The 27010-nt window shown below is 34.9% G+C and overlaps 2 protein-coding genes across 2 annotated transcripts; both read right to left on the bottom strand.

Moving 5' to 3' along the window:
* Positions 1-155: 155 nt before the first annotated feature.
* Positions 156-20028, bottom strand: LOC137004386 (zinc finger protein 721-like). Its single transcript, XM_067364648.1, has 6 exons — positions 19890-20028; positions 13730-13978; positions 12381-13454; positions 2338-3027; positions 1717-2133; positions 156-1513 (listed from the first exon to the last, which is right to left on the bottom strand). Exons 2-6 carry the CDS (start codon positions 13812-13814, stop codon positions 492-494), a joined length of 3288 nt encoding a protein of 1095 aa, XP_067220749.1. The 5' UTR covers positions 13815-13978; positions 19890-20028; the 3' UTR covers positions 156-491.
* Positions 20029-20673: 645 nt separating this feature from the next.
* On the bottom strand, positions 20674-24330 carry LOC137004342 (zinc finger protein 135-like). The gene is made up of 2 exons (XM_067364587.1): positions 23814-24330; positions 20674-23638 (listed from the first exon to the last, which is right to left on the bottom strand). The coding sequence occupies exons 1-2, from the start codon at positions 23896-23898 to the stop codon at positions 22500-22502; spliced, it is 1224 nt and encodes a 407-aa protein (XP_067220688.1). The 5' UTR covers positions 23899-24330; the 3' UTR covers positions 20674-22499.
* Between the last annotated feature and the right edge of the window lie 2680 nt (positions 24331-27010).

Genomic DNA, 27010 nt, shown 5'->3' with positions numbered 1-27010 from the left:
TTTTATAAGACCTGATCTTTAGAGTTTATTTTACAACATGTACATCCCAAACATATTAATCATAGAAGATGTTTAAAATCAATAATGTGATTGAAACTATGTAACTCATTCTCTTTGTTCATTAAACAGATTAATCAAGACAAAATGTTGTTTCGGTTTAATTTTTATAATAACATACAATACAATAAAGTACATTTAGAAACTAAATAAATGACACGAATATATCAAATTGAAGAAAGACACCTAGTTAGCACAGAAATAAACTACAACAGCGAATTTATTTACAGTTGACTGGTGAAGCTTTAACTCATTTAAGTCTTTCTAGTTTTCCAAGCTTTTCACCAAATTCACAAAATTAAACTGATATTGTGCTTTTCCATATTCTATCTCACAAATTTACTTGAATGTATGTGACATTGAAACTGCAAAAAAATTTTCAGATAAGTGGAAAGGCTTGACAAATGTTTAAAATCCTTCCCATACAGAGTACATTAGTTCAGCTTCTCTCCAGTATGAACTTGCTCATGTTTTTTCAGGTGTGCAGACTGAGTGAAACTCTTGTCACAGTTTGAGCACTTGTAAGGTTTTTCTCCAGTATGAATTTTTTGGTGCTGTTTCAGACAGCCAGCTTTAGTAAAGCTCTTCCCACATTCACAACATACATGATTTCTCACTTCAGTATGTGTTTTCTGATGCAGTTTAAAATAATAAAGACTTGAAAAACTCTTTCCACAGAGAGAACACAAGTGAGGCTTCTCATCTAAATGAACCTTCAGGTGTCGTTTTAGATGTGATGATATAATAAAATTTTTACCACAATGATCACAGTTAAATGGTTTTTCTCCAGAATGAACGTTCAGATGATATTTGAGATCGTGTCTACATTTGAAACTCTTCTCACACAGAGTACAGTGGTACGGCTTTTCTCCAGTATGAACTCGCTCATGTAATTTCAGTTTTTCAGAACGACAGAAACTCTTGTCACAATATGAGCACTTGTAAGGTTTTTCTCCAGTATGAATTTTTTGGTGCTGTTTCAGATTGTCAACTCTAGTAAAGCTCTTCCCACACTCCAAACAAACATGATCTCTCACTTCATTGTGTGTTTTCTGGTGCTCTATAAAATGACGCAGCCATAAAATACTCTTTCCACAGACAGAACACACATAAGGCTTCTCATCTGAATGAACTTTCAGGTGTTGTTTTAGATGTGATGAAGAAATAAAATCTTTATCACACTGATCACATTTAAAAGGTTTTTCTCCAGAGTGAACACGTAGATGATTACTGAGACCAGATGATTGTGAAAAACATTTTCCACACTGAGTGCATGTAAACGGTTTTTCTCCAGTGTGAATTCTCATGTGTGCATTTAGGTTTCCTTTTTGTCTGAAACTCTTTCCACACTGAGAGCAGGTGTGCAGCTTATCTTTTGTTCTTTGGATTTTGATGCTCTGCTTTTCCTCCACTGCTTCATTCAGTTCATGTTTTTGCAGTTTCATCTCCATCCCGTCTAAAATGAAAATATTATAAAGTTAAAATAAATTGTGGATGACAACAGCTATTCAAGATTATGACCATTTAGATGCATTTTCTGTAGCATTTAACATCTCTAATTTGTTCATTTCTTCACAGCCACCAAATCTGTTGAACTGAAGCTTTGTTACCATAAATTTCTCAGCAGTCAATAATGAAGAGTCAAGAATGAACACTAACCTATTTGTTCCTCAGTTTCTTCATGTTTTATTCGGGATGATTCTGAAATCCTCATGTCTTCAATCTCCTCTTTAATAAACTCATCTGAATGAACTTTCAGGTGTTGTTTTAGATGTGATGAAGAAATAAAATCTTTATCACACTGATCGCATTTAAAAGTTTTTTCTCTAGAGTGAACACGTCGATGATTAAAGAGACCAGATGATTGTGAAAAACTTTTTCCACACTGAGTGCATGTATACGGTTTTTCTCCAGTGTGAACTCTCATGTGTGCATTTAGGTTTCCTTTTTGTCTGAAACTCTTTCCACACTGAGAGCAGGTGTGCAGCTTATCTTTTGTTCTTTGGGATTTGATGCTCTGCTTTTCCTTCACTGCTGCATTCAGTTCATGTTTTTGCAGTTTCATCTCCATCCAGTCTAAAATGAAAATATTATAAAGTTAAAATAAGTTGTGGATGACAACAGCTATTCAAGATTATGACCATTTAGATGCATTTTCTGTAGCATTTAACATCTCTAATTTGTTCATTTCTTCACAGCCACCAAATCTGTTGAACTGAAGCTTTGTTACCTTAATATTTCTCGGCAGTCAATAATGAAGAATCAAGAATGAACACTAACCTATTTGTTCCTCAGTATCTTCATGTTTTATTCTGGATGGTTCTGAAATACTCATGTCTTCAATCTCCTCTTTAATAAACTCATCTGAATGAACTTTTAGGTGTCGTTTTAGATGTGATGAATAAAAAAAATCTTTATCACACTGATCACATTTAAAAGGTTTTTCTCCAGAGTGAACACGTAGATGATTACTGAGACCAGATGATTGTGAAAAACTTTTTCCACACAGAGTACAGTGGTACGGCTTTTCTCCAGTATGAACTCGCTCATGTAATTTGAGTTTTGCAGAACGACAGAAACTTTTGTCACAATATGAGCACTTGTAAGGTTTTTCTCCAGTATGAATTTTTTGGTGCTGTTTCAGATTGTCAACTCTAGTAAAGCTCTTCCCACACTCCAAACAGACATGATCTCTCACTTCATTGTGTGATTTCTGATGCACTTTAAAATGACGCAGCCATAAAATACTCTTTCCACAGACAGAACACACATAAGGCTTCTCATCTGAATGAACTTTCAGGTGATGTTTTAGATTTGATGAAGAAATAAAAACTTTATCACACTGATCACATTTAAAAGGTTTTTCTCCAGAGTGAACACGTAGATGATCACGGAGACCAGATGATTGTGAAAAACTCTTTCCACACTGAGTGCATGTATACGGTTTCTCTCCAGTGTGAACTCTCATATGTTTATTTAGGTTTCCTTTTTGTCTGAAACTCTTTCCACAGTGAGAGCAGGTGTGTGGCTTTTTAGCATTTGTTCTTTGAGTTTTGATGCTCTGCTTTTCCTCCACTGCTTCATTCAGTTCATGTTTTTGCAGTTTCATCTCCATCCCGTCTAAAATTAAAATATTATGAGGTTAAAATACGTTGTGGATGTGGATGACAACAGCTATTCAAGATTATGACCATTTAGATGCATTATCTGTAGCATTTAATATCTCTAATTTGTTCATTTCTTCACAGCCAACAAATCTGTTGAACTGAAGCTTTGTTACCTTAATATTTCTCAGCAGTCAATAATGAACACCAACCTATTTTTTCTTCAGTATCTTCATGTTTTATTCTGGATGGTTCTGGACCACTCATGTCTTCAGTCTCCTCTTTAATAAAGTCCATATTTAACAGTCACACAGATTTCAGCTGATACTCCTGGAGTTTGTCCTTCTCTTGTAGGATGATGTGAATATTCCCAGTATTTATTGGTGAATTGTTGTGGGAGGAGCTTCACTGCCGGTGTAAACTGTGATCACTGTGTGATACTGACACCCACAGGACCAGATCTGGAAAAATCAAAAAGAAGTTACTGAATTTATACCGGTTTACTTTAACAGCAAACACATATGGCGTCTTATGGAAAAGCCGAAATACAGCGGTTACTCCTGAACACAAGCAGCACTTGTGCATATAAACACTACTTTATTAGGCACAATACTGAAGAAAGGTAAAAAGAAGATGCGATCGAAACTTTTCTGAAAACAATTTCCCTTCAGATATACATAAAAAAAACTCCTCTGATCAGCACTTATCACATGACTTATGTATTTCAATGTCAAAAGAGAGACGATTGCAGGTATGGTTTCTTTAGCTAGTTATGCTTTACTCATGTAGGATAAAACGTTTAAAAAAAAACATCAATAAGTGATTATCAAATAAAGTGACAATCCTGTAGTTTGTCTGATACTAATGACTTGCTTGATGTAGCCCTAGAAATCACATTTAGAAACAATAGAAATAATAAATTCTACATAAATTGCATAAGCAAATGTATATATATATATATATATATATATATATATATATATATATATATATATATATATATATAAAACACTGGATTTCATAAGGCTCTTTAGAGGTCAAGTGACTGAAACTAATCAGAGAATAAACACATCTACTCACTCGTGCTGCTGTCTGAACTTTGAGCCTAGTGGATGAATGGTCCATGTGGTGCGGTTCAAATGAGTATATAACTGACTTCATGCAACCTTTTTAATCGAGAATATCATCTTTGGATGATAACTCAAGGTTAGTTCCACTTTCACTTTTACTTTTGTTGCCGCTTCCACAAATTTTTTTTCTCCTCGTGAATTTTACTAGCTTACAATGTGCAGTAAGAAATGTGTGTGTACTTTCACATGCAAGCTAAACTATTTAATTTATCGGCCCGACCCTACATGTAAGTATTAGCATTTAACAATTGAAGCCCAATTAGGCGGCAAAAAGAACTCAGTTCAGTACTCACACGCTTTATGAGCAGTGTTAATGAGTTATCTTTTGCTGCTTATTGTGTTTCAATGGTTTAAAATCACAATGCTTAAAACGCATGTAAATGATAAGCTTTTGTGACCAATACAGAACAGCAGTGTACGTGAGCATAACCGCTATAGAGACCATATTCCAAAATCTCTACATGTTGACAAAATTCTACCAGTCAATCATAAGGGCTTTCGCACCAAATAGTTCTAAGAACATAGATCTAGGAACTAGCCACTAGGATATGCAGATAGAACTTGTGAAGGTTTCTGTCCTATTCTGTATCATAAAGTAGGATAATGTCGGGACGTGCATGCTGTGGATTCAATTGTGTTAGCCTTCATTCTCAAACAAACTCATATATAACCATTAGACACGTGTCATAATTTCAAAAAGAACTATTCAAATGCACTAGCACTCATCGCTCAAAACAACAGAATATCACCATCCCGATCTCTTGCTAAAAAAACACCTTGTGAAATGTGGTTGGTGTTTAAAAGACTCTGGCTGTTTCTCAATTCCAAGAATGCAGAGAACAGATTTGGTCTCTCGTAGAGTCCGGTCTTGCCAGGCGACCTTGAAAGAACGAACTCGGAAGGATGAAAGCAGACAGAACCCATCATTTGAGAATTGAGATGTGCTGCAATCTTGATCTTGATCTAGGGCTGCACGATTAATCGTATTTTAATCGCGATAACGATATATGCTTCTCTCGATTGATTTTAAATAATCGTCACGATATTGGCCCGCTCATTATTTATCCTGAAAACGTGTTTTTTTCTTTGGGATATGCTTGTGGTTACCAGATGCAAAGAGCTTAAATCCCCCAAATAGAGCTTTTCCCTTAAAAGGATATACTTTCTTCCCGGTGTTTTACTTAATCTGTGCAATCTGGCAACTCTGTGCATGCACTCCCTTTAAATGCGGAAGCAGCGCTGGTGATCTGAAAACAAACATGTGCGCTGGAGTTTAGCGATCTCCACAGCGAAATTCTGCTTCAATGAAAGTGTCATACAGCCAGTGTTTGTTTCTTCATAAGCCACTTGTACTGTTTGTGTGACTAAATCTGCCATGATCAAACCTTCAGTGATGAATTTCAACAAATGCAACACTCATCTCCACCCAGGGCCATTTCTAGCCTTTTTGGCACCCTTGACCTTGGCATATTTGAGCATATGTTTACTATTTTCAATAGCTTTAAAAGTGGACACGCCTAGACTTAATTGCAGCAAAAGTGTCAATAATGTCATCCTAGGACATCTGCCTGGAAACATCCCTGTTTATGCTCATACAATCAGACATGGCATTGCCACACACCATTATAAACCCTTTTGAAACTATTCTATATAGCTAAAGCTGTAAACAAGAAGTAAACACTTACAGTTAGGACTGGGGCTTGTCTCTGATGCTTCTCTTCCTACAGTAGCATCTGCCTTGTGATTCTCTAAAAATTTGTTGAGTGCACCTATCATGTACCATTAATATAAAACTCTCTAGCATAAACAAACAGATTCTCATAATCTACACTCCCAAATCACAATGCCTGTCTGTCTGTGACTTCAACTGCACTATTACAGCATAAACAAATGCATTTATTTGATGATTTGTCAGTTTATGGCTCCCAAAACGTTCCCAGAACAAAGATTCTAATGTTCCCTGTTCGTTAGCCAGGAAAGTTTTCTTTATACAAATAGAACGTTCCCTTTAGGTTACAAAAAAGGAACCAATAGAGAACGTTCCCAGAACGTTATTATTTGGTTCCCCCCAAAAAATAACCAAACGGGAACCATATTGAAACATTAGGGGAACGTTCTGTGTTTACTGGGATTCTGCTGCGTGACTTACCCGTCCTGTGCTGATATGCAGTGTCATGTTTTGCTCGTGACAATGGAGCGACTAATTTGTAGTAGAACAGAACAATTAACCAATTAGTAACATACATGTATATTTCGCTTTCTTTTTCTCATCCTCATTTTTATTTTTATGATACTGAGCCCCAATGGCTTTGACCTTTCCATGATGATGAAACTAAAACACTTAATCCAGGTAAGCACGAATGATGACGTTCCTTGTCGCCTTCTACATCTTGTTTCTCTAATCTCTTCCTAACAGCAGCAGCCATCACCAACAGGAGACTTGTCACTCAGATAATACACAAGTAATCATAATGCCTCGAAAAGGGGAAAAAGTACGAAATAATAATATTAGTTATAATATTTTTTATTATTTTTTATTTTATTCGTGATTATATAAATCTCTTGGTGGGGCGGGGGCTCTCACTGGCACCAGTTTTCATAATCAGTTGAAAATGATATATAGCCAGGGATATATATTTTTATATCAAAGAGCATTGTTCTTTGCTTTACGAATTTGCAGTGCAATCTGAATCTGTTTTGTCTAATTTGCAAACGATTTGTGTTGCTTTAAAACTCTAATGTGAATACAGATTACAAAGCGTTCACCAAAACCATGTTTTGTATTGATTTACCACCCAACAAAGTTATCATAGTTGGTTAAATGAAGTTAGTGTGCCATCTACAGGTCTTTTGGGTGAAGTGTAGGTTGGTAAAGAACTTGCAAAATAGCCATAACTACATCACCCTTTTGATAGAATAATCGTGATTAATAATCGTGATTATCATTTTGAGCAAAAATATTTGTGACTATCAGCTTAACCATTATCGTGCAGCCCTACTTTTAGAGGGAATTTCATAAGTGAGAACTAGAAATTTAAAGCTTTGCAGGCTTCTATATGTCGACCGCTCGCAGCGTCTTCTGGCATTTTTAATGGTTCGATTCTCTCAAGTCTGCATTAGATGCATCCTCGATATCAAGAACACATCCGGGGACTTTCACACTTCCTCTGTTCTTACGTTCTTGAGTATTGAAATTGAACTTCGACGGTTGATGATGATGTAGAACGAAAACACGACAAGATCGCATATTGAAATACAACCTCTTACAATTTAGCAATATCAGTAAAGGTGCATAATAGCTGATTCAGAGTTGTTTTATAATTGATAAACTCTGCAACAAAAGCACTGTTATTGAACTGAACTGAATTGACAATGAACTGAATAATGACACTGTTGCCTTCTGTAGAGCTGCTTGTAGCTGAATTAAGCTTGGACATAATCGATTAACTTTGCACTATAATTGTACTGACTGAACTGAGCTGAATAATGACACTAATGTTTTTTATAGTGCTGCTTTATTGTTGAATTGAGCATGTATCCCAACTGAACGTTGCAACATTGACACTTACTGAACTAAATTAAATTAATATTATAACAAATTGATTTGAATGATTGACTCTGTGTTTTTAGAGCTGTGGATCTGTAAATTTGCACTTGTTTCATAACTTAATAAGTTTGATATTAACACACTATTTTTTCTGGCTATTTCTGTGAAGCTGCTTTGACAGTAAGAAATAAAGGTGATTTGACTTTGTTTTTAGGAATCTGTTACATGACAGATTTATATATAGAAAGACACAAAGACTGTGGCAGTAAATGACAGTTTCCCAAATGAAACAAAACGGCTAGAGCTGTTAGTTTTGAAAGATGTGACTAATGTAGAGAAACATCTGTTATTTGTTTGTTTATCCCAACGTTTTTTCCTTCCACGTGTACTTTGTAGACAGTACCTGGCCTAAACGCTATATCCTCACTGCTAGAGGGTTAAACATTTACCGCGATGTGTGTTCAGTTAAGTTCTAATACTTTTCAAATAGTGTAACATTTTTTACAATCATACATTTTCAATAAAAATCTATTGACATTTTTTGCGGCTGACTATGTGTGGAACATCCAACGTCAATTTTATGGTTTGGTCCGTTTTGAACATGATTGAACATGATTCAATTTAAAAAACAGCGCTACATACCTGACATGATGGTGACCTTTTACCACACATTAATGCATCAATATGTTATTTAATAATTATTCCTTAAGTATTTAATCCAGTAGCATTTCTCTCAGTAACAACAAAAGCATACTACTGTTAGCTGCTTCTTTTTCTTCTACTATTGATGTTTAAAGGCGGTTTGCAAACCAACTTGCCGGCTCATTACCGCCACCGATTGGACTGGAGTGTGGAGCACTAATAGGCAGATCAAAAATATTGAGTGTGATTAAAAGTGTGAATAAAATAAAAAGCATGAATCAAAACTTTAAACAAATTATATTGCACAAAACTGAAAAATGAATTCAAAGTTATCCAAATCACACACAAAGTCATGTTTTCTGCTCATATTTTCAATTGATGTGTGCTTATGTTGTTTTTTTATATTTTGTATTTTAAAGACTTTGAAAATATCAAATGTAATTTGTATTTAAATAGATTTAAGTTTAGTATTTTTGTATTTTGAATACATTTTGCCAATCAACTAATTTTATTTAGATTTCAACCTCAAGTTTGGAAAAACTTATTTAGATTTATGGCTTTGATTTTCTAGCAGTTTTAGAGTTCAACATGTTTAATTAAATATATATTTTATATAAAACAATGTTAATTTTCACAAACTTAAACTTCTATAAGTTTTAGGCTTCACTTTTTAATTTTTTATGTCAAAAATAATCTGCCAACCAAGTGTTTTCTTTAAAATGAGACTGTAACACTTTACAATAAGGTTTATTAGTTAAGCATTAGTTAACGTATTAACTAACATGAACTAACCATGAGCAATACATTTGTTACTATATTTACTAAAATTCGCTAATGTTAATGAAAATACAGTTGTTCATTGTTTGTTCATGTTAGTTCACAGTGCATTAATGTTAACAAGATATTAATAATGTATTAATAAATAAATAAAAGCTGTATAAGTGCAGTTCATTATTAATTCAGTTCATTATTAGTCGCGCGGAGAGCTTCATCAGTAATACTTCTTAATTCTGTTAGGTAGATCTACCTGAAAAAATTAACACTCTTTATTTAATTTGTATATTTGTTCTATTGTATTTATTTGTCCTATTGCTTGTCATTTGTTCCTTTGTTCTTATTTTATTACTGTTTATTTGTCTTGAATAATTGCTTGACAACATTTTACTTACATTAGTTTTTGCTGTGGTATTGAAACTGGTATTGAGAATAGTAAAAGTTCACTGGTATCTAAAATTTTGATATTGTAACAACCTTATTTCCCCCCAAAAAAATGTGTCAGGAGATATCAGACTCAAGAGAGAGGTGAATAACAACACAATGCTTTATTGAATAGTGTCCAAAACAGGTGAGTACAGACCACAAATGATGAACAGTGCAAGTACAATCCTTCAGTTCTTAGGAATGCAGGAGATGACAGAGGGACTAAATAACAATATTTTTGCCTTACAGGGATAGCGGGAAAAAACAAGTCTTTTTGAAAGTTGGTGGTAGAGGTATGATGAAATTAAAATAAAAGTTTCTTAGCAGTTGTACACAGCAAAATATTCTTGGTTGGCTCTCAGAATAGGTCCAGATAAATTTCAGCCCTATAGTAATATTTTACTGAATGGACAATTTCACATGTTGTCACATTTCTCCACCACTTTATTCAGTTTGTGTCTTTGCTCCATCACTTCTGGCTGAAAATAAACAAATGAATTAGTTACTATTAGATAGTTCTGTCATTTAGTTTGTTCTGTCCAGATGTTTATGTTGCTTACTTTCTCTTCAAGCAACACTTTGAGTGACCATACATTCACATTGCTATGTGAAATGCAAGCCCATGTGGAGCACTTGTAATCCAGATTTGGTAATCGTAAAATGTGTGTATCTGGATAAGGCTGATCCAATATTATTTTGCTTTGGAAAAACTGACACAAAAGTAAAATGGATTACCTGATCCTGGACAGAAAAACATGGAATTTCCAAGTCTGAGCCCAGAAGTTTACTTCATTCACACCGCATACTCTCCTGTTCGCCCTGAAAGGCTTGTTTCATTCTTGTCAATAGTCTGGCAGAAATAACAGGATGATGTCTGAGATCTTCTTTAAATTGGCATATTAATCACATTTAAATACTCTGTAAATGTACAGCATTTGGAGAAAACATTCCACATTTGCTCTTCATTCACCACTGTTCACAGCTTTGATACTTTATTTTTCCTTAGCAATGAAGGATAAAAATGAACTCCAACCTTTATGTATACAAGACCTGTTAATTTGAGTTGATTTTACAATAATACTTTACATCCAAAATATAGTAATCACAGTATTAAGATAGACTGTTTAAACTCATTAATGCGATTAAAAATATATAACTCATTCTCTTTGTTTTTTAAACAGATCAATTAAGACAGAATGTTTCTATTTTATTTCTCATAATTACATGAATTATTAATTACTTACTTGGTAAGTACAGGACATAAATATATCTAATTCATGAAAGACCTATTTAAGGTGCCCCTGAACTCTATTTCACAAGATGTAATACAAGTCTAAGGTGTCCCCAGAATGTGTCTGTGAAGTTTCAGCTCAAAATACCCCATAGATGTTTTTTATTATTACATTTTTGGGTCGTAAAAATTGTGCCGATTCAGTGCGTGTCCCCTTTAAATGCTTGCGCTCTCCACCCCCAAGCTCGCAACTCTATAATACATTGCATAAACAAAGTTCACACAGCTAATATAACCCTCAAAATGGATCTTTACAAAGTGTTTGTCATGCAGCATATCAGATCATGTAAGTATGGTATTTATTTGGATGTTTACATTTGATTCTGAATGAGTTTGAGGCTATGCTCAGTGGCTAATGGAACTAAAGCTAACATTACACACTGTTGGAGAGATTTATAAAGAATGAATATATAAAGATGCAATCTGTATAATCCATAAGTGCAAGTGTTTAAAAATGAAAATAAAGACATGGCTCTTGTCTCCGTGAATACAGTAAGAAACGATGGTAACTTTAACCACATTTAACAGTACATGAGCAACATGCTAACGAAACATTTATAAAGACACTTTACAAATATCACTAAAAATATCATATCATCATGGATTATTTCAGTTATTATTGCTCCATCTGCCATTTTCGCTATTGTCATTGCTTGCTTCACAATACCTGCATAACTTCTGATGATTCGGCTGTGCAGCTCCAGACGTTAATACTTGGTAATGCCTTGAACATGGGCTGGCATATGCAAAATTTGTGGGCGTACATATTAATGATCCCGACTGTTGCGTCACAGTCAATGTTATGTTAAAATTCGCCTGTTCTTCAGAGGTCTGTTGCACCAATCAAATTTACATAAGGAGGAGGAAACAATGGTGTTTGAGACTCACTGTATGTCATTTCCATGTACAGAACTCTAATTATTTAACTATGCCAAGGTAAATTCAACTTTTAATTCTAGGGCACCTTTCAGCACACAACTCACCCTGACAGAAATAAACTACAACTTTTTTTTAACATTGTAAGAGTTGTTGACTGGTTAAGCTTCAACTTTTAAGTCTTTATAGTTTGTCAAGCTTTTCACAAAATTGACAAAAACTGAACTAAATCAGACTTCCTCAAATCTTGCCCTGAAGGGCCAATGCCCTGCAAAGTTTAGCCTCAACCCTGATCAAACACACCTAAGCAAGATAATCAAGGTCATCATGATCACTAGAAAAATCACAGGTAGGCGATTTTGATCAGGGTCTGAGCTAAACTCTGCAGGGCAGTGGCCCTCCAGGACTGGATTTGATGAACCCTGAACTAAATGATATTGTACTTTTCGGACAAACTCCATATTTTATCTTACACTATTTACTTGTATTTGAAATGAAAACAATTGTTTCTCACTTGCAACATATTTTCATATGAGTGTGAAGGCTTGATAAATGTTTGAAACTCTTTCCACACTCAGTACAGTAGTACGGCTTCTCTCCAGTATGAAGTCGCTCATGTGATTTCAGGTGTGCAGACTGAGTGAAACTCTTGTCACAAGATGAGCACTTATAAGGTTTTTCTCCAGTATGAATTCTTTGATGCTGTTTCAGATTGTCAGCTCTAATAAAGCTCTTCCCACAGTCCAAACACACATGATCTCTCACTTCATCATGTATTTTCAGGTGCTGTTTAAAACTGTTCATCCTTGAAAAACTCTTTCCACAGAGAGAACACACATAAGGCCTCTCATCTGAATGAACTTTTAGGTGTTGTTTTAGATGTGATGATGAAATGAACTCTTTACCACAATGATCACAGTTAAATGGCTTTTCTCCAGCGTGACGGAGCAGATGATACTTGAGATCAGTTTTACATTTGAAACTTTTCCCACACCGAGTACAGTAGTAAGGCTTCTCTCCAGTATGAACTCGCTCATGTGATTTCATGTTTTCAGAACGAGTGAAAGTCTTGTCACAATATGAGCACTTGTAATGTCTTTCTGCAGAATGAATTCTTTGATGATTTTTTAAATGGGCAGCTGTAGTAAAGCTCTCCCCACACTCAAAGCACACATGATCTCTCACTTCATTATGTGTTTTTTGGTGCAGTTTAAAATGACGCATCCGCGAAAAACTCTTTGCACAGAAGAAACACACATAAGGCCTCTCATCTGAATGAACATTTAGGTGTTGTTTTAGATTTGATGATGAATTAAAATTTTTACCGCACTGATCACAGTTAAATGGTTTTTCTCCAGAGTGAATGCGTAGATGATATCGGAGACCTGATTCACCAGCAAAACTCTTTCCACACTGAGTGCATGTATACGGTTTCTCTCCAGTATGAACTCTTATGTGTGTCTTAAGGTTTCCTTTTTGTCTGAAACTCTTTCCACACTGAGGGCAGGTGTACGGCTTATTATCTTTTGTTCTTTGAATTTCGATGCTATGCTTTCCCTCCTCTGCTTCATTCAGTTCATGTTTTTGTGGTTTCATCTCCATCCAGTCTAAAAAGAAAATATTATGTGGTTGAAATAAGTTCAAATTAACTCTGATTTAACAGATGAAAACAACAATATCAAGTATCAGATGTGTTCATTTTCTTGTTAATCCATTTAAAATGGATGCCAAAAGCTATTCAAAATTATGATCATTTAGATGTATTTTCACTATCTCTATTTTGCTAATTATTTTCACAGCCACTAAATCTATTGAACTAAACCTTTTTTACCTTAAATGTTTCTCATCAGTCAACAATGAAGAATCAAGAATGGACACCAACCTATTTGTTGCTCAATATCTTCATGTTTTATTCTGGATGGTTCTGGATCACTCATGTCTTCAATCTCCACTTTGATAAACTCCATCTTTAACAGTCACACAGATTTCAGCTGCTACACCTGGAGATTGTCCTTCTCTTGTAGGATGATGTGAATATTCCCAGTATTTATTGGTGAATTGTTGTGGGAGGAGCTTCACTGCAGGTGTGAACTGTGATCACTGTGTGATACTGAAGCCCACAGGACCACATCTGGGGAGAAAAAAAAAAGAATTTATACTGGATTACTTAAGCAGCAAAGCAAACACATATGGTGCTTTTAATTTAGTTAACAGGAAATCATGGCATAATGGTCAGAGAATCAGACTGGTAGCCCGAAGATTGTGAGTTCAATTCTCAATACCAGCAGGAAATGACTGAGGTGCACTTTGTCAAATGTTTACAGAATAAACAAGAACCCAGTGTGTCTGTTGCTTTCTCTATTTCTGATTTACTACATGATCCAAAGCCTAAGGCCTTCTCAAGCCATTTGGCAAACCCATCTAATCTGCTGCCTATAACACGTCAAACTAAGATTACTGTGGAGACAGAAAGTAAGACTGTTAAGTTAACCCCTTTAAACATCTGCTCACTTAAAAATAAATCACTTGTAGTCAATTACTTAATAACCACAAACAACCTAGATTTTATGCTTCTAAATGAAACGTGGCTAGAAGACAGCTGCAGTGCAACAATCCTAAATGAAACAGTGCCTCCTAACTTTACTCTTATGAGTGTCTGCAAAGCTGTTAGGAGAGGTGGAGGTCTAGCTGCTCTATTTAAAGATGTAAAGAATGCAAGCAAGTGTCATTTGGTGATTACTTGTCTTTCGAATATCTGGAAGATATTTTGGAAGAAACAGTCTGGCTTTCTTGGATGGTACTTAAATGGTTCAGGTCAAACTTAGAAGGGAAAGATTGTTATGCGAGTATCAGTATCCATAAGTCTGAGTGGACATCCATGACATGCAGAGTCACTCAAGGCACAATACTAGGGCTGGGTAAAAATGATTGATTTCTTTAAACGATTATCATTTTTTCACGAACCGATATCGATTCTTAAATCCCAAGAATTGATTAGTCTAGTCTGTTTTTAGTAGATGAATGAGCAGAATATGTAGCGCCTCCCATCCAATAAATCGCAATAATCTTTGTGCTTTTTTACTTTTGATATGAAGCAAAGTCTTAAGGCCTTTGCACACTGAGTCCGAAATTCGCATGTGAAATTTCTGCACGTTAAATAATAAATTCGACCTCACGTTATGTCAATCACGTTTTCACACTGCCTCTGAAACTTTCGTCAGTCATAAAAAAATTCGGTGAACTCTCCTTTCTTTAAATTGTGCTCACTGCTTGAAGACTTCATTTTGCATTGTTTTGCGATTTTTTTCGCAACGGATTCATTAAAGGTGCCGTAGAACGTGTTTTCAAAAGATGTAATATAAGTCTAAGGTGTCCCTGAATGTGTCTAAAGTTTCAGCTCAAAATACCAAATTAATATTTTGGGGCATCATTAAATATTATTTATTTAATATTATAAATAAATATTAATTATTATTAATTTATTAATATTATAAATTCAGGCTGCGGCACCTTTAAATTCTCGTGCTCCCTGTCCCCGTAGCTCGCGCTTGCCTTAAACAGCATAAACAAAGTTCACACAGCTAATATAACCCTCAAAATGGATCTTTACAAAGTGCTCGTCATGCAGCATGTCTAATCATGTAAGTACAGTGTTTATTTGGATGTTTACATTTGATTCTGAATGAGTTTGATGGTGCTCCGTGGCTAAAGCTAACATTACACACTGTTGGAGAGATTTATAAAGAATGAAGTTGTGTTTATGAATTATACAGACTACAAGTGTTTAAAAAATGAAAATAACAACAGTCTTGTCTCCGTGAATACAGTAAGAAATTATGGTAACTTTAACCACATTTAACAGTACATTAGCAACATGCTAACAAAACATTTAGAAAGACAATTTACAAATATCACTAAAAATATCATGATATCATGGATCATGTCAGTTATTATTGCTCCATCTGCCATTTTTCGCTATTGTCCTTGCTTGCTTACCTAGTCTGATGATTCAGCTGTGCACACCCAGACATCCAGCCCTTGTGTAATGCCTTGAACATGAGCTGGCATATGCAAATTGTTACGAGCCCCTGCTTTCTTTTCTTTTGTGTTTTTTTCCTTTCTGAGCATAGTTGCCAATTGGATGGGGGCGGAGCCTGATCATCTCCAACACCTGTGGCCTCTGCCTATTTAAGAGCTGCTGTTGGCACTCCACTTGAGCCTAACTCAGGAAACCTGTTGTTGGTGGTTTTGGAGTTTGTTTTCTTTGATTTTGTACAGGATGGTGAGATCTGTTTGTTTAGCTATATTACAATAGCGGGAAAGCATAGGTAAGTAAGCTGACCCAGAAGATTATTTTGTGTTTGTTATTTTTTCCTCGGGAGTGAGGAAAGTTTAACTCAGAGTTGTAGCTTAGATTAGTTAGCTCAGAAGTCCTGATTTGAGTTTTGTATGTTCATTTGTTGCTTTGTTTTTGTTTTCTTTGTTTGTTATAGTTTTGATACTTTTACTACCAATAAATTTGATCTTTTTTGCCCTGGCCATTGCGAATCTTGTTTATAACTTCCTTTGAACGGCTTCTTATGTTGGTCCCTACTCTGGGTCGTAACATAAATATTGGGGGCGTACATATTAATGATCCCCGACTGTTACGTAACAGTCTGTGTTATGTTAAGATTCGCCTGTTCTTCTGAGGTCTTTTAAACAAATGAGACTTATATAAAAAGGAGGAAACAATGGTGTTTGAGACTCACTGTATGTCATTTCCATGTACTGAACTCTTGTTATTTAACTATGCCAAGGTAAATTCAATTTTTAATTCTAGGGCACCTTTAATACATATCGGACTCAGTGTGCAAGGTATCGGTGCGTGACGAATTTTTAAAATCAAGAATACAAAAAAAAATGCATGTGAAAAATTCGGACTCAATGTGCAAAGGCCTTCAGATTTCAAATGACGTACATATTATGAGATTCAAAAAATAAAAATACCGTTTTGGCACTGTTTAATGTGACGTGACAGATGGCTTTAGTGCCTCAGTTAAAGAGAACACATGTGAACATCCTCTCCTCCGCTTTAATACCAGTTACAGCATGAAATAAACATGACTAAACATCTGAAGGTATGTTAAAATATACAGTACAACATACCGAAATCCATATCATGTCTCGTGTAATCGCTCAATCAGTGCTTCAACTTCGGATAGATGTCAATAAAGCAGCTTGTAAACAATGTCACGTAATGTCACATTTACCTCAGAAAATCATATTCAGTGACCATAATCTTATTAGTCAGCTAGAAAAGTGTACTGTAGAAAGCAACATTCTGATATAGCTATGCATCATTACATATTCATTATAATTTTTAATGTTCTTCAATATTTAATACATGTTTGAATAAATCAGTTATGACAGCCGCAATTTAAATGTTTGTATTTCAAAAAAAACTAAATGGAGTAGAAATATAATTATGTAATTCTAAACTTTATTTATAATAAAAACATCATTGAGTGTAATTTAAGTGTTTGTATATAAATAAGTTAACTTAACCTTCAATATTATTATAGTAGTACCAACTGACTTACATGTGTAGTTTACAGCATTAGTCTTGAGATTTTGTTCTCTAGAAAATTTGCCATGTACTATAACTGAAATACTATAACCAAAATAATAGATATCGAATCGAAATCAAATAGAAAGCATGTGAATAGTAAGCGAATCGTGAAAATTGTGTCAATACCCAGCCTTACTCAGTACTTGCACTGTTCCTGTTCAACCTATATATGCTGCCACTGAGTCCAATAATGAGAACCAAATTGCATTTCACAGCTATGCAGATGACACCCAGATTTACCTAGCCCTATCACCTAACGACTACAGCCCCATTGACTCCATGTGCCAATGCATTGACGAAATTAAAAATTGGATGTGCCAAAATTTCCTTCAGATAAACAGAGAGAAAACTGAAGTCATTGCATTTGGAAACAAAGATGAAGTTCTCAAAGTGAACGCATACCTTCACTCTAGGTGTCAAACAACTAAAAATCAGGTCAGGAATCTTGGTGTGATTTTGGAGTCAGACCCGAGTTTCAGTAGTCATCTAAAAACAATAACTAAATCAGCATATTATCATCTCAAAAATATTTCAAGAATTAGATGCTTTGTCTCCAGTCAAGACTTATAGAAACGTGTTCATGCTTTCATCACCAGCAGGGTGGATTATTATAACAGACTCCTCACTGGCCTGTTTATAAATCACTCAATGGCCCAAGACCTCAATACATTGAAGATATGTTAACAGAATATAAACCTAAAAGATCAGTAAGATCAAGTCACTTAGAAATACAAAGGGTTCACTCAAAGCAAGGAGAGTCTGCTTTTTACTGTTATTCCAGCTGCAGCTGGAACTAGCTTCCAGAAGAGATCAGATGTGCTTCAACAGTAGTCACATTCAAATCCAGACTCAAAACATATCTGTTTAGCTATGCATTTACTGCATTTACTGATTGAAATTCTTTTCATGTTTTTATTTCATTTGTAATGCATTTTATGTCAATCTTTAATGCATCATTTTTTAATGCATTTTAAATCTTGCTGTCTGGTTGAAAGAGCTGAGAGAATTAGGAAGTAAGTATTTGTTATCCCTGGATAGAGCTCTGGACAGAGTTAGTCCAGGAAGATTTGTCTGTAAGGGTACTGTTTAAACGCACAGCTACCTGACAAATATAAATATTTTTACAGCTATCTCTCCAGCGTGCGGAAGATCTGCTTAGATCTATTAATAAAAATGTATAAAAATAGTTGAATGGAAACTTATTTAAACAACTTTACAGTTTAAAAAAAATGGTTTTGACTAAATAAAAAGTCTGATAATGTTATGAACAAAAACAGCAGACAGACTGAATGAACTGTGCTTATAAACACTACTTTATTAGGCATCATACTGAGGAAAGACAAAAAGAATATGCCATAGAAACTTAATTACCCTTGAGATATACATTCTCAAGGGTAATAATAATAAACAGAACCGTAGTTCACTGATAAGACACGCAATATCGCGTTCAATATCGATATGTATTGCCGTCGATATTGAGCGCGATATTGCGTGTCTTATCAGTGAACTACGGCTCTGTCTATTAAATGCCGCTTCATTTGAAAGCAGGTGATGGCGATTTAGCGGTAATCAGGGAACCGGCTTTACTGAAGAAATGCGCGTGACAAAAGCATTCGATACATCGCCCAGCCCTACATGGTACTCGCAAAAAAAGTCAAGAAAATTGATTTAAACAATAAGACTAAACGTGTTGAGTATATAACAACAATTCGTTTTCTGTCTATAAATATATCAAAACAGCTGTTACCTTGTCTATTAAAACATGTAATATATTAAAGCGCCTTTGGTGTTTCCATGGTTTCTACAAAATAAAACCGGAAACCAAGGGTAACGCGGGTATGACGCAATTGACAGGCGACCCCTCACAAGTCCCGGAGCCTTGGTTAAAATTGCAATTTTCTCACGATTTACAAATAGTTGGAAACATTTGGGATATTGTAAGTACTCAATTGAAGAAAATATATAACACTGGGCTAGTGGTTTTTGGATATTTTACTGCAAAAAGATTACATATTGCACCTTTAACATTAGTCAGAATTACTTAGATATCTGTAACGCATGCAAATACAGCTATGCTAAGCCACACCCTAAATATTTTATTAACCAATCCTACCCTGGAAACTGTTGTCATCCGCCATGTTGTGTAAGCATTCTATAATAACGGTCCTGAATGTTAAAATGACAAGGTATGCAAAGAAAACTCATGAAGGGTTTTGTCAAATTCTATATCTTGAAATAGAATAATGTTGTAATATGCATGCTGCGGAATACTATTTCAAGTTTGGTGTATATTCCATTGTTCTTCACTCTTTCAAAATGTATATTAAATTAAATCAGACGATAAGTTTGGGAGGTTTCTGTCGTTATTGAACAAACACTCCAGTTGGTCCTTTTTGCAACAAGATTCAAATAAAATCACAGCGCTACATACCTGACATGCTGAAGACCTTTTACGACATATGAATTCATCCAAATGTTATTTAATAATTCCTTAAGAATATCGAGTAGTTTTTCTGTCCGTGAAAACAAAGCAGACTACAGTTGTTAGCAGTTAGCACTAAGCATTTTCAACAAGACTCGTAGGCGAGAGGCTCTGGTGCGGGGGAGGAGCTGAGTAAATTCAGTCTCACGTCACACAACAGCAGATTCGACTAGGAGCAGAGCAGGTATTAAAAAATATAAATTTGATTAGTCGAAACTGAATTAGAAATGTCTGTCTTAAATACTATTTATACTAGTCAAAACGTTATGAGATATCTCGAATCGTTTTCATGAGAAACACTTCATTCAATGCCTTAGCTGTGTTGAACTTGATGCAGAGCTGCGAAGACTTGAAGATAGTGCCAGTTATTTCTTTAATGATGCAAAAACTAAAACTTTATAAAACACAAAATTTAACAACTGTGCACATATTGTCAACAGAATACAGAGAAAAATAACAATAATTAGCTAATGATAAAAATATAAATAAGAGGAAAAGGAGTAAAAAATGGTTTGTTGTTGATTAACTTGTATTTTGTGGATATAAAATTTGCAAAGAATATAAATTTATGACAAAGCATGACATTTTCTATAGTGTGAAATTGGCAAAAATGAACACCTTGTATCAATATCAGTTTTACATTTCTTCATGAAATGTTTGACAGGATAAAATGTGTTAATTTGAAAGATACTTCTTTTACTTTATTAGTAAGAAGACATTTTTGTTACACGGACCAAATCTTTTTCCAATATAGATTTTAAAATAACTGATTAAAAAACTACAGGAGACAACATAATATCTTCAAGGAAAAGGGTGCTTACCATTTCTATCCCCTTTTTTTCTCCAAAACAAACAAACATATTTTGAGGTTTCTTTTGGCTCTAACGGCTCTTCACCTCAGATATTGAAAATAAATAAATGAAAACAAGATCGTTCAAACTGTCAACTCAATGTGAACAATCAAGTGTATTCTATGATAAAGAATGTTTTAGTCACTAAAGTATCCATTGAGTGGTGCAGGTGTGACAAAACTTTGTACACCAATTGGCAGTTAGCATCACACTGGTTTGGTGTCGATGAGTCGGTGTTCTGACGTAGTACACGGAAGCGCTGCACTGTGCTTACTGCGTCAACTGCGTAGAAGACTGACATGGAAGAGAAGAGACTTGAACTGTTGAATAAAGTCTATTTTTATTTTGTTTTGCGCACAAAAAGTATCCTCATCCTTTCATAAAATTAGGGTTGAAGCTCTGTAGTCACATGGACTATTTTAACAATGTCTTTATTACCTTTCTGGACCTTGACAATGGTGGTTAAATTACTGTCTATTGACGAGTCGGAGAGCTTTCAGATGTCATCAAAATATTATACCAAATATAATATTTCAAAGAGGAACAAAGGTATTATGGGTGTGGAATGACATGAGGGTGAGTAATTAATGACAGAATTTTCTTTTTTGGGTGAACCAACCCTTTAAATGCATTTCTTATTCTTACTACATACTGTATGCAATACTCAGTTATTCTTGCATTCAGTGTCCCATACAATATGCATAGCTTACCTCATATGAAACCATTCACTGCAGCCTTTTGGAGATATGACATTATTGACTAATTTCTAATAAGAATACTATATGCGTACATGAAAACATTTCACTGCAGTGTTTTGGAGATATGTCACATTATATTACTTCAGAGGCCTATAAATAGTCTGTTTCCAATAACTAGAAAGAATAATGGCCAGTTCTTATAGAGGATACGCCATACTATATGCACACCTCATATGAAACCATTTTACTGCAGTATTTTGGAGATATATGACATTATTCAACTTTTGAGGCCTTTAAAATCTAACACAAAAAAAAAGTGAACTTGGTTAGGGTTGCCATAATATAGTTAAGACATTGCATTGGTTGACAAATGCTGCAACAAAACTGTATTATACAGACAATAGTCTGCTTTCTTTATATCCTCAGATCACTATGTAGGGTGAATCAAGGGTGATTTGGGCATAAGATCAAATGGGACAGTGTAAATATACAGGTTATTTTCTCATATAATGAGTGAAAAGAATTATTATTATTATTATTTTTTTTTGCTGAGCCCTATCTGAATCTATGGTACTGCTTTGTTCCTAAGCAGTTATCAATGAAGGATAAAACCCAACCTCTTTGTATGATACAAGACCTGATCATTTAGATAACAATAATACTGTACATCCCAAACATATTTATCACAGTAATAAAAGAAATAATGTTTAAACACATTAATGTGATTAAAACTAAATAACTCATTATCTTCGTTCATTAAAAAGATCAATCAAGACAATGTTTCTGTTATTTCTTATAATTGCATGAGTTATCAGAAGACAATTTAGTACACTTAGTAAATAAGAAATTGACATGAATATATCTAACTCAAGAAAGACCCATTTACATACAACCCATCCTGACAGAAATAAACTACAACAACAATGACTTTATACTTTATAGAGTGGATGACTGGTGAAGCTTCAACTTGTAAGTATTTGTACTTACCTAAGCTTTCCAACAAATGTTGCTCACTTGCAACATACTTTCATATGACTGTGAAGGCTTGATAAATGTTTAAAACTCTCTCCACACTGAGTACAGTAGTACGGCTTCTCTCCAGTATGAAGTCGCTTATGTGATTTCAGGTGTGCAGACTGAGTGAAACTCTTGTCACAAAATGAGCACTTGTAAGGTCTTTCTCCAGTATGAATTCTTTGATGCTGTTTCAGATAGTCAGCTCTAGTAAAGCTTTTCTTACAATCACAACATACATGACGTGAGCATGTATGAGTTTTTTCTCCAGAATGAATTCTTTGATCTCTCACTTCATTATGTATTTTCTGGTGCTGTTTAAAACTTTTTAGCCATGAAAAACTCTTTCCACAGAAAGAACACACATAAGGCTTTTTATCTGAATGAACTTTCAGGTGTTGTTTTAAATGCGATGATGAAATAAACTTTTTACCACAATGATCACAGTTAAATGGCTTTTCTCCAGAGTGACGGAGCAGATGATAACTGAGAGCTCTAGTACATTTGAAACTCTCTCCACACTGAGTACAGTGGTGCGGCTTCTCTCCAGTATGAATTCGCTCATGTACTGTCAGGCTTTCAGAACGAGCAAAACTCTTGTCACAATATGAGCACTTGTAAGGTTTTTCTCCAGTATGAATTCTTTGGTGATTTTTCAAGTGGGCAGGGGTAGTAAAGCTCTTCCCACATTCACAACACACATGCTCTCTTACTTCATTGTGTGTTTTCTGGTGCAGTTTAAAATGACGCAGCCATAAAAAATTCTTTCCACACAGTGAACACACATAAGGCCTCTCACCTGAATGAACTTTCAGGTGTTGTTTTAGATTTGATAATGAATTAAAATCTTTACCACACTGATCACAGTTGAAAGGTTTTTCTCCAGAGTGAACCTGCAGATGATTCCTGAGACCTGATGCTTGAGAAAAACTCTTTCCACACTGAGTGCATGTATACGGTTTTTCTCCAGTGTGAATTCTCATATGTATCTTAAGGTTTCCTTTTTGTCTGAAGCTCTTTCCACACTGAGAGCAGGTGTGCGGCTTTTTAGCTTTAGTTCTTTGAGTTGTGATACTCCGCTTTTCCTCCTCTGCTTCATTCGGTTCATGTTTTTGCGGTTCCATCTCCATCCAGTCTGAAATGAAAATATTATGCGGTTAAAATAAGTTCAAATGAACTCTGAATTAACAGAAGAAAGCAACAGAGGATCAAGTATCAGATCTTTGATGTGCCAAAGTTAATTTCAGTCACTTTCTTGTTAATCCATTTAAAATGTGGTCAACAATGAAGAATCAGGAATGGACACCAACCTATTTGTTCCTCAGTATCTTCATGTTTTATTCTGGATGGTTCTGGATCACTCATGTCTTCAATCTCCTCTTTAATAAACTCCATCTTTACACATATTTCAGCTGCTACACCTGGAGTTTGTCCTTCTCTTGTAGGATGAGATGAATATTCCCAGTATTTATTGGTGAATTGTTGTGGGAGGAGCTTCACTGCAGGTGTGAACTGTGATCACTGTGTGATACTGACACCCACAGGACCAGATCTGGAAAAATCAAACAAATTTGAACATACATGATACTGGAAAACTTTAATAGCAAACACATATGATGCCTTTAATTTAGTTCAAACATAGAACATTTTGATGGTAACAAATTAGTAGCATCTAGCTAAATCTACATTAATCCGGACACATTTGAAAATGTTGTTTTAATTTAATATTTTTAATGAAATCCTAGCTGTTTCTGTCCATTTATAGAGATCCAATGCAACTACTACTTCAATGTCCAGAAATGTAGGAAAGATATCATTAAATTATTCCAAGTGACTCCAGAAGCTTAACCTCAATTTTATGAAGCAATGCAAGAGCTTTGTTTGTGCATAAGAAAATATAATTTACTTAAATAAAACTTAATTTTTGCAACAATGTCAGCTCTCACGTGAACAACACATATGCGTCAAGATGTTTATATGGAAGCGCATTGCAGATCAATATTTCCGTAAATAAAGTGGTAATTTATGTGTTTTTTTTGCACAAAGCTCTTCATAAAAATGAGGTTAAACCACTGGAGTCACATGGAGTACTTTTGTGGTGTCTTTACTACCTTTCTGGACCTTGAAAGTGGTAGTTGCATTGGATCTGTATTGAGAGACAGAAAGCTCCCAGATTTAATTTAAAATAATTTGTGTACCGAAGATGAACGAAGGTCTTATAGTTGTGGAATGACACAAGGGTGAGTAATTTTTTTAATTGACAATTTTGGGTGAACTAACCCTTTAAATTGATGCAGCCATGAAAAAATTCCCACAGCAAGAACACACATAGGGCTTCTCATCTGAATGAACTTGAGGGTAAGTAATGGCAGAACTTTAATTCTGGGGTGAACTAAGCCCAAACTCTGGATTAAAATTAAGTTGAGAATGTTTATACTGAGGGTTGTGAGACTGTTGAACCTGATCTAAACCGGATTGGATTTATATGGATTTGTCAACGCTAAACCTACTCTAAAACTCAAAGTTTGTTCTACTAGCTTTATGCAACAGGCATTCAGAGACTCAGTTTATCTTCAACGGGATTGTTTATTAAGAACACGCTCTTTGATCGCTGCAGTCATCAAGTCTCACTAAAGCAGTTTTATCTCTTTATGAACTTTTTGAAGCATCAAAATTTCAGTTGTGTAGCTAACTATGTACGGACAGACATCTCTCAGATTTCATCAAAAAGACCTTCATGTGTTCCAAAGATGAACAAAAGTCTAATGGGTTTGGAATGAGATTTTGGATGAACTAGCGGTTTAAAATGCTAAATACAATGTATTTCACCTCAGTTTGTCATGTGATGGTTATGTCAGGTTGTAGGATCAGCAGATCTTAAACAGGTTCTCTTTAATCCCAGAATTTCATATTTCCTTTCAATTCCTTGTAACTATTTCAACAGGTATCACCAGTGTTACCAGATTGGAAATGTCCAATTATCGTACCAGAAGCTCAAAATTATCGTATTTGGAAGAAAATGATCATACACGTCTTTATAGTATAGGTAAATTAATAACTAATGATTTTTACATTGGAAAGAATCAATACTGAACTAACTTAAGCTGAACAATCACACTATTTTGGCTGTACAGCCAAAATTATGTTCCCTCTATCTCCGCAAAGCTATACTCTGACGCAATGTGCATTGTAAAAAGAGCTGTATAAATAAAGGTGACATGACGAGTGAAACGTACAGAATACAGCTATTTATCTACAGACCAACAACTTTTTGACATGACCAGTAAATTACCACAATACATAAATAATTAGGCGTACCTTAGTGGGAAACAACTGACCTAAGCGCCGCAGCAGAAACGTTAACTTAAGCTCGTGAGAGAGTCATTCTCCATGATGATTGGCCGAGAAGAACATGGAACATGGAGATGAAATGGAAGACATGCCTAACAAAAGCTGTGTCTGAAACCGCTCCCTATCCACTATATAGTCCACTATATCGGGTGTCGGCCATTTTGTAGTGGCGTCCGAATTCTGAGTGAACGACTTCATTCCCTACATTCGTTCACTACTTTATACCCACAATTCTCTCTGATTTCGAGTGTACATTCCATGTACACTTGCTGAAGCACTATTTCCCAAAATCAAATTTTTAACCTTTTTTTTTTTTTTTAATCACTACTTGAATAAAACCTACTAAAATGTAGGGGGACATTATTATATAGATGAATTAAAAAATGAAATTATATTAATAAAAATATTATTTTTATTATTAAAATATTATGTAGGCGTTAAATCAATTTAATGTGTTTTACTAACAGCAATGTGTTTTAATAATTTGTGGCACTGTTAACTCATTAAACTTTAAAAGATGATAATTTAGTGGATGATTTAAAAAAATTCGTTAATCATAGGTAGCGTATTCAAATCATAACGGTCGCCTGAGGGCGCTCAAAGACCACGTAATCTGTGAGCGTGAGAGTTTCTAACAACTTTATTAAAAAGGATAAATACATGAAATTATGTACACTTGTTAATGTGTTTATTTTTGTTTGCAGTATTTTATAGTATTAAATGATTATGAACACATTAAGCATGACAAAAAAAAAAAAATATACAATCGATTAAACTACAAAGCCTGCACAGAGGCATGTATGATTACAAAATGAAGTCATTATGATTGTTATCGTTATTAACATTGCTTTATAATGTAAATTACATGTAGGATAAAATTGTTTTACTGCGTGTCGAGCCGTTTCTGAGATAGATATCTCCGACGCACAGTGTATACGTCAGCGTCCGAATTCATTCACTCCATTTCGTTCACTCCATACAGATATAGTGCACTCAAATGCCATACACTATATAGGGATTAGTGAATGAGTGAACGAGTGAGCGGTTTCGGACACAGCTAAAGTTTATGTTCTCCTTACAACCATGATGTAGAGAATCGCTAGATTGTCTAGATTGAATCGCAGTGATAGATCACTGATAAGACACGCAATATCGC

Source organism: Chanodichthys erythropterus, chromosome 17 (genome assembly GCF_024489055.1).
Source record: "Chanodichthys erythropterus isolate Z2021 chromosome 17, ASM2448905v1, whole genome shotgun sequence".
Lineage (NCBI taxonomy): Eukaryota > Metazoa > Chordata > Actinopteri > Cypriniformes > Xenocyprididae > Chanodichthys > Chanodichthys erythropterus.
This window is presented reverse-complemented; position numbering and strand designations above follow the sequence as displayed.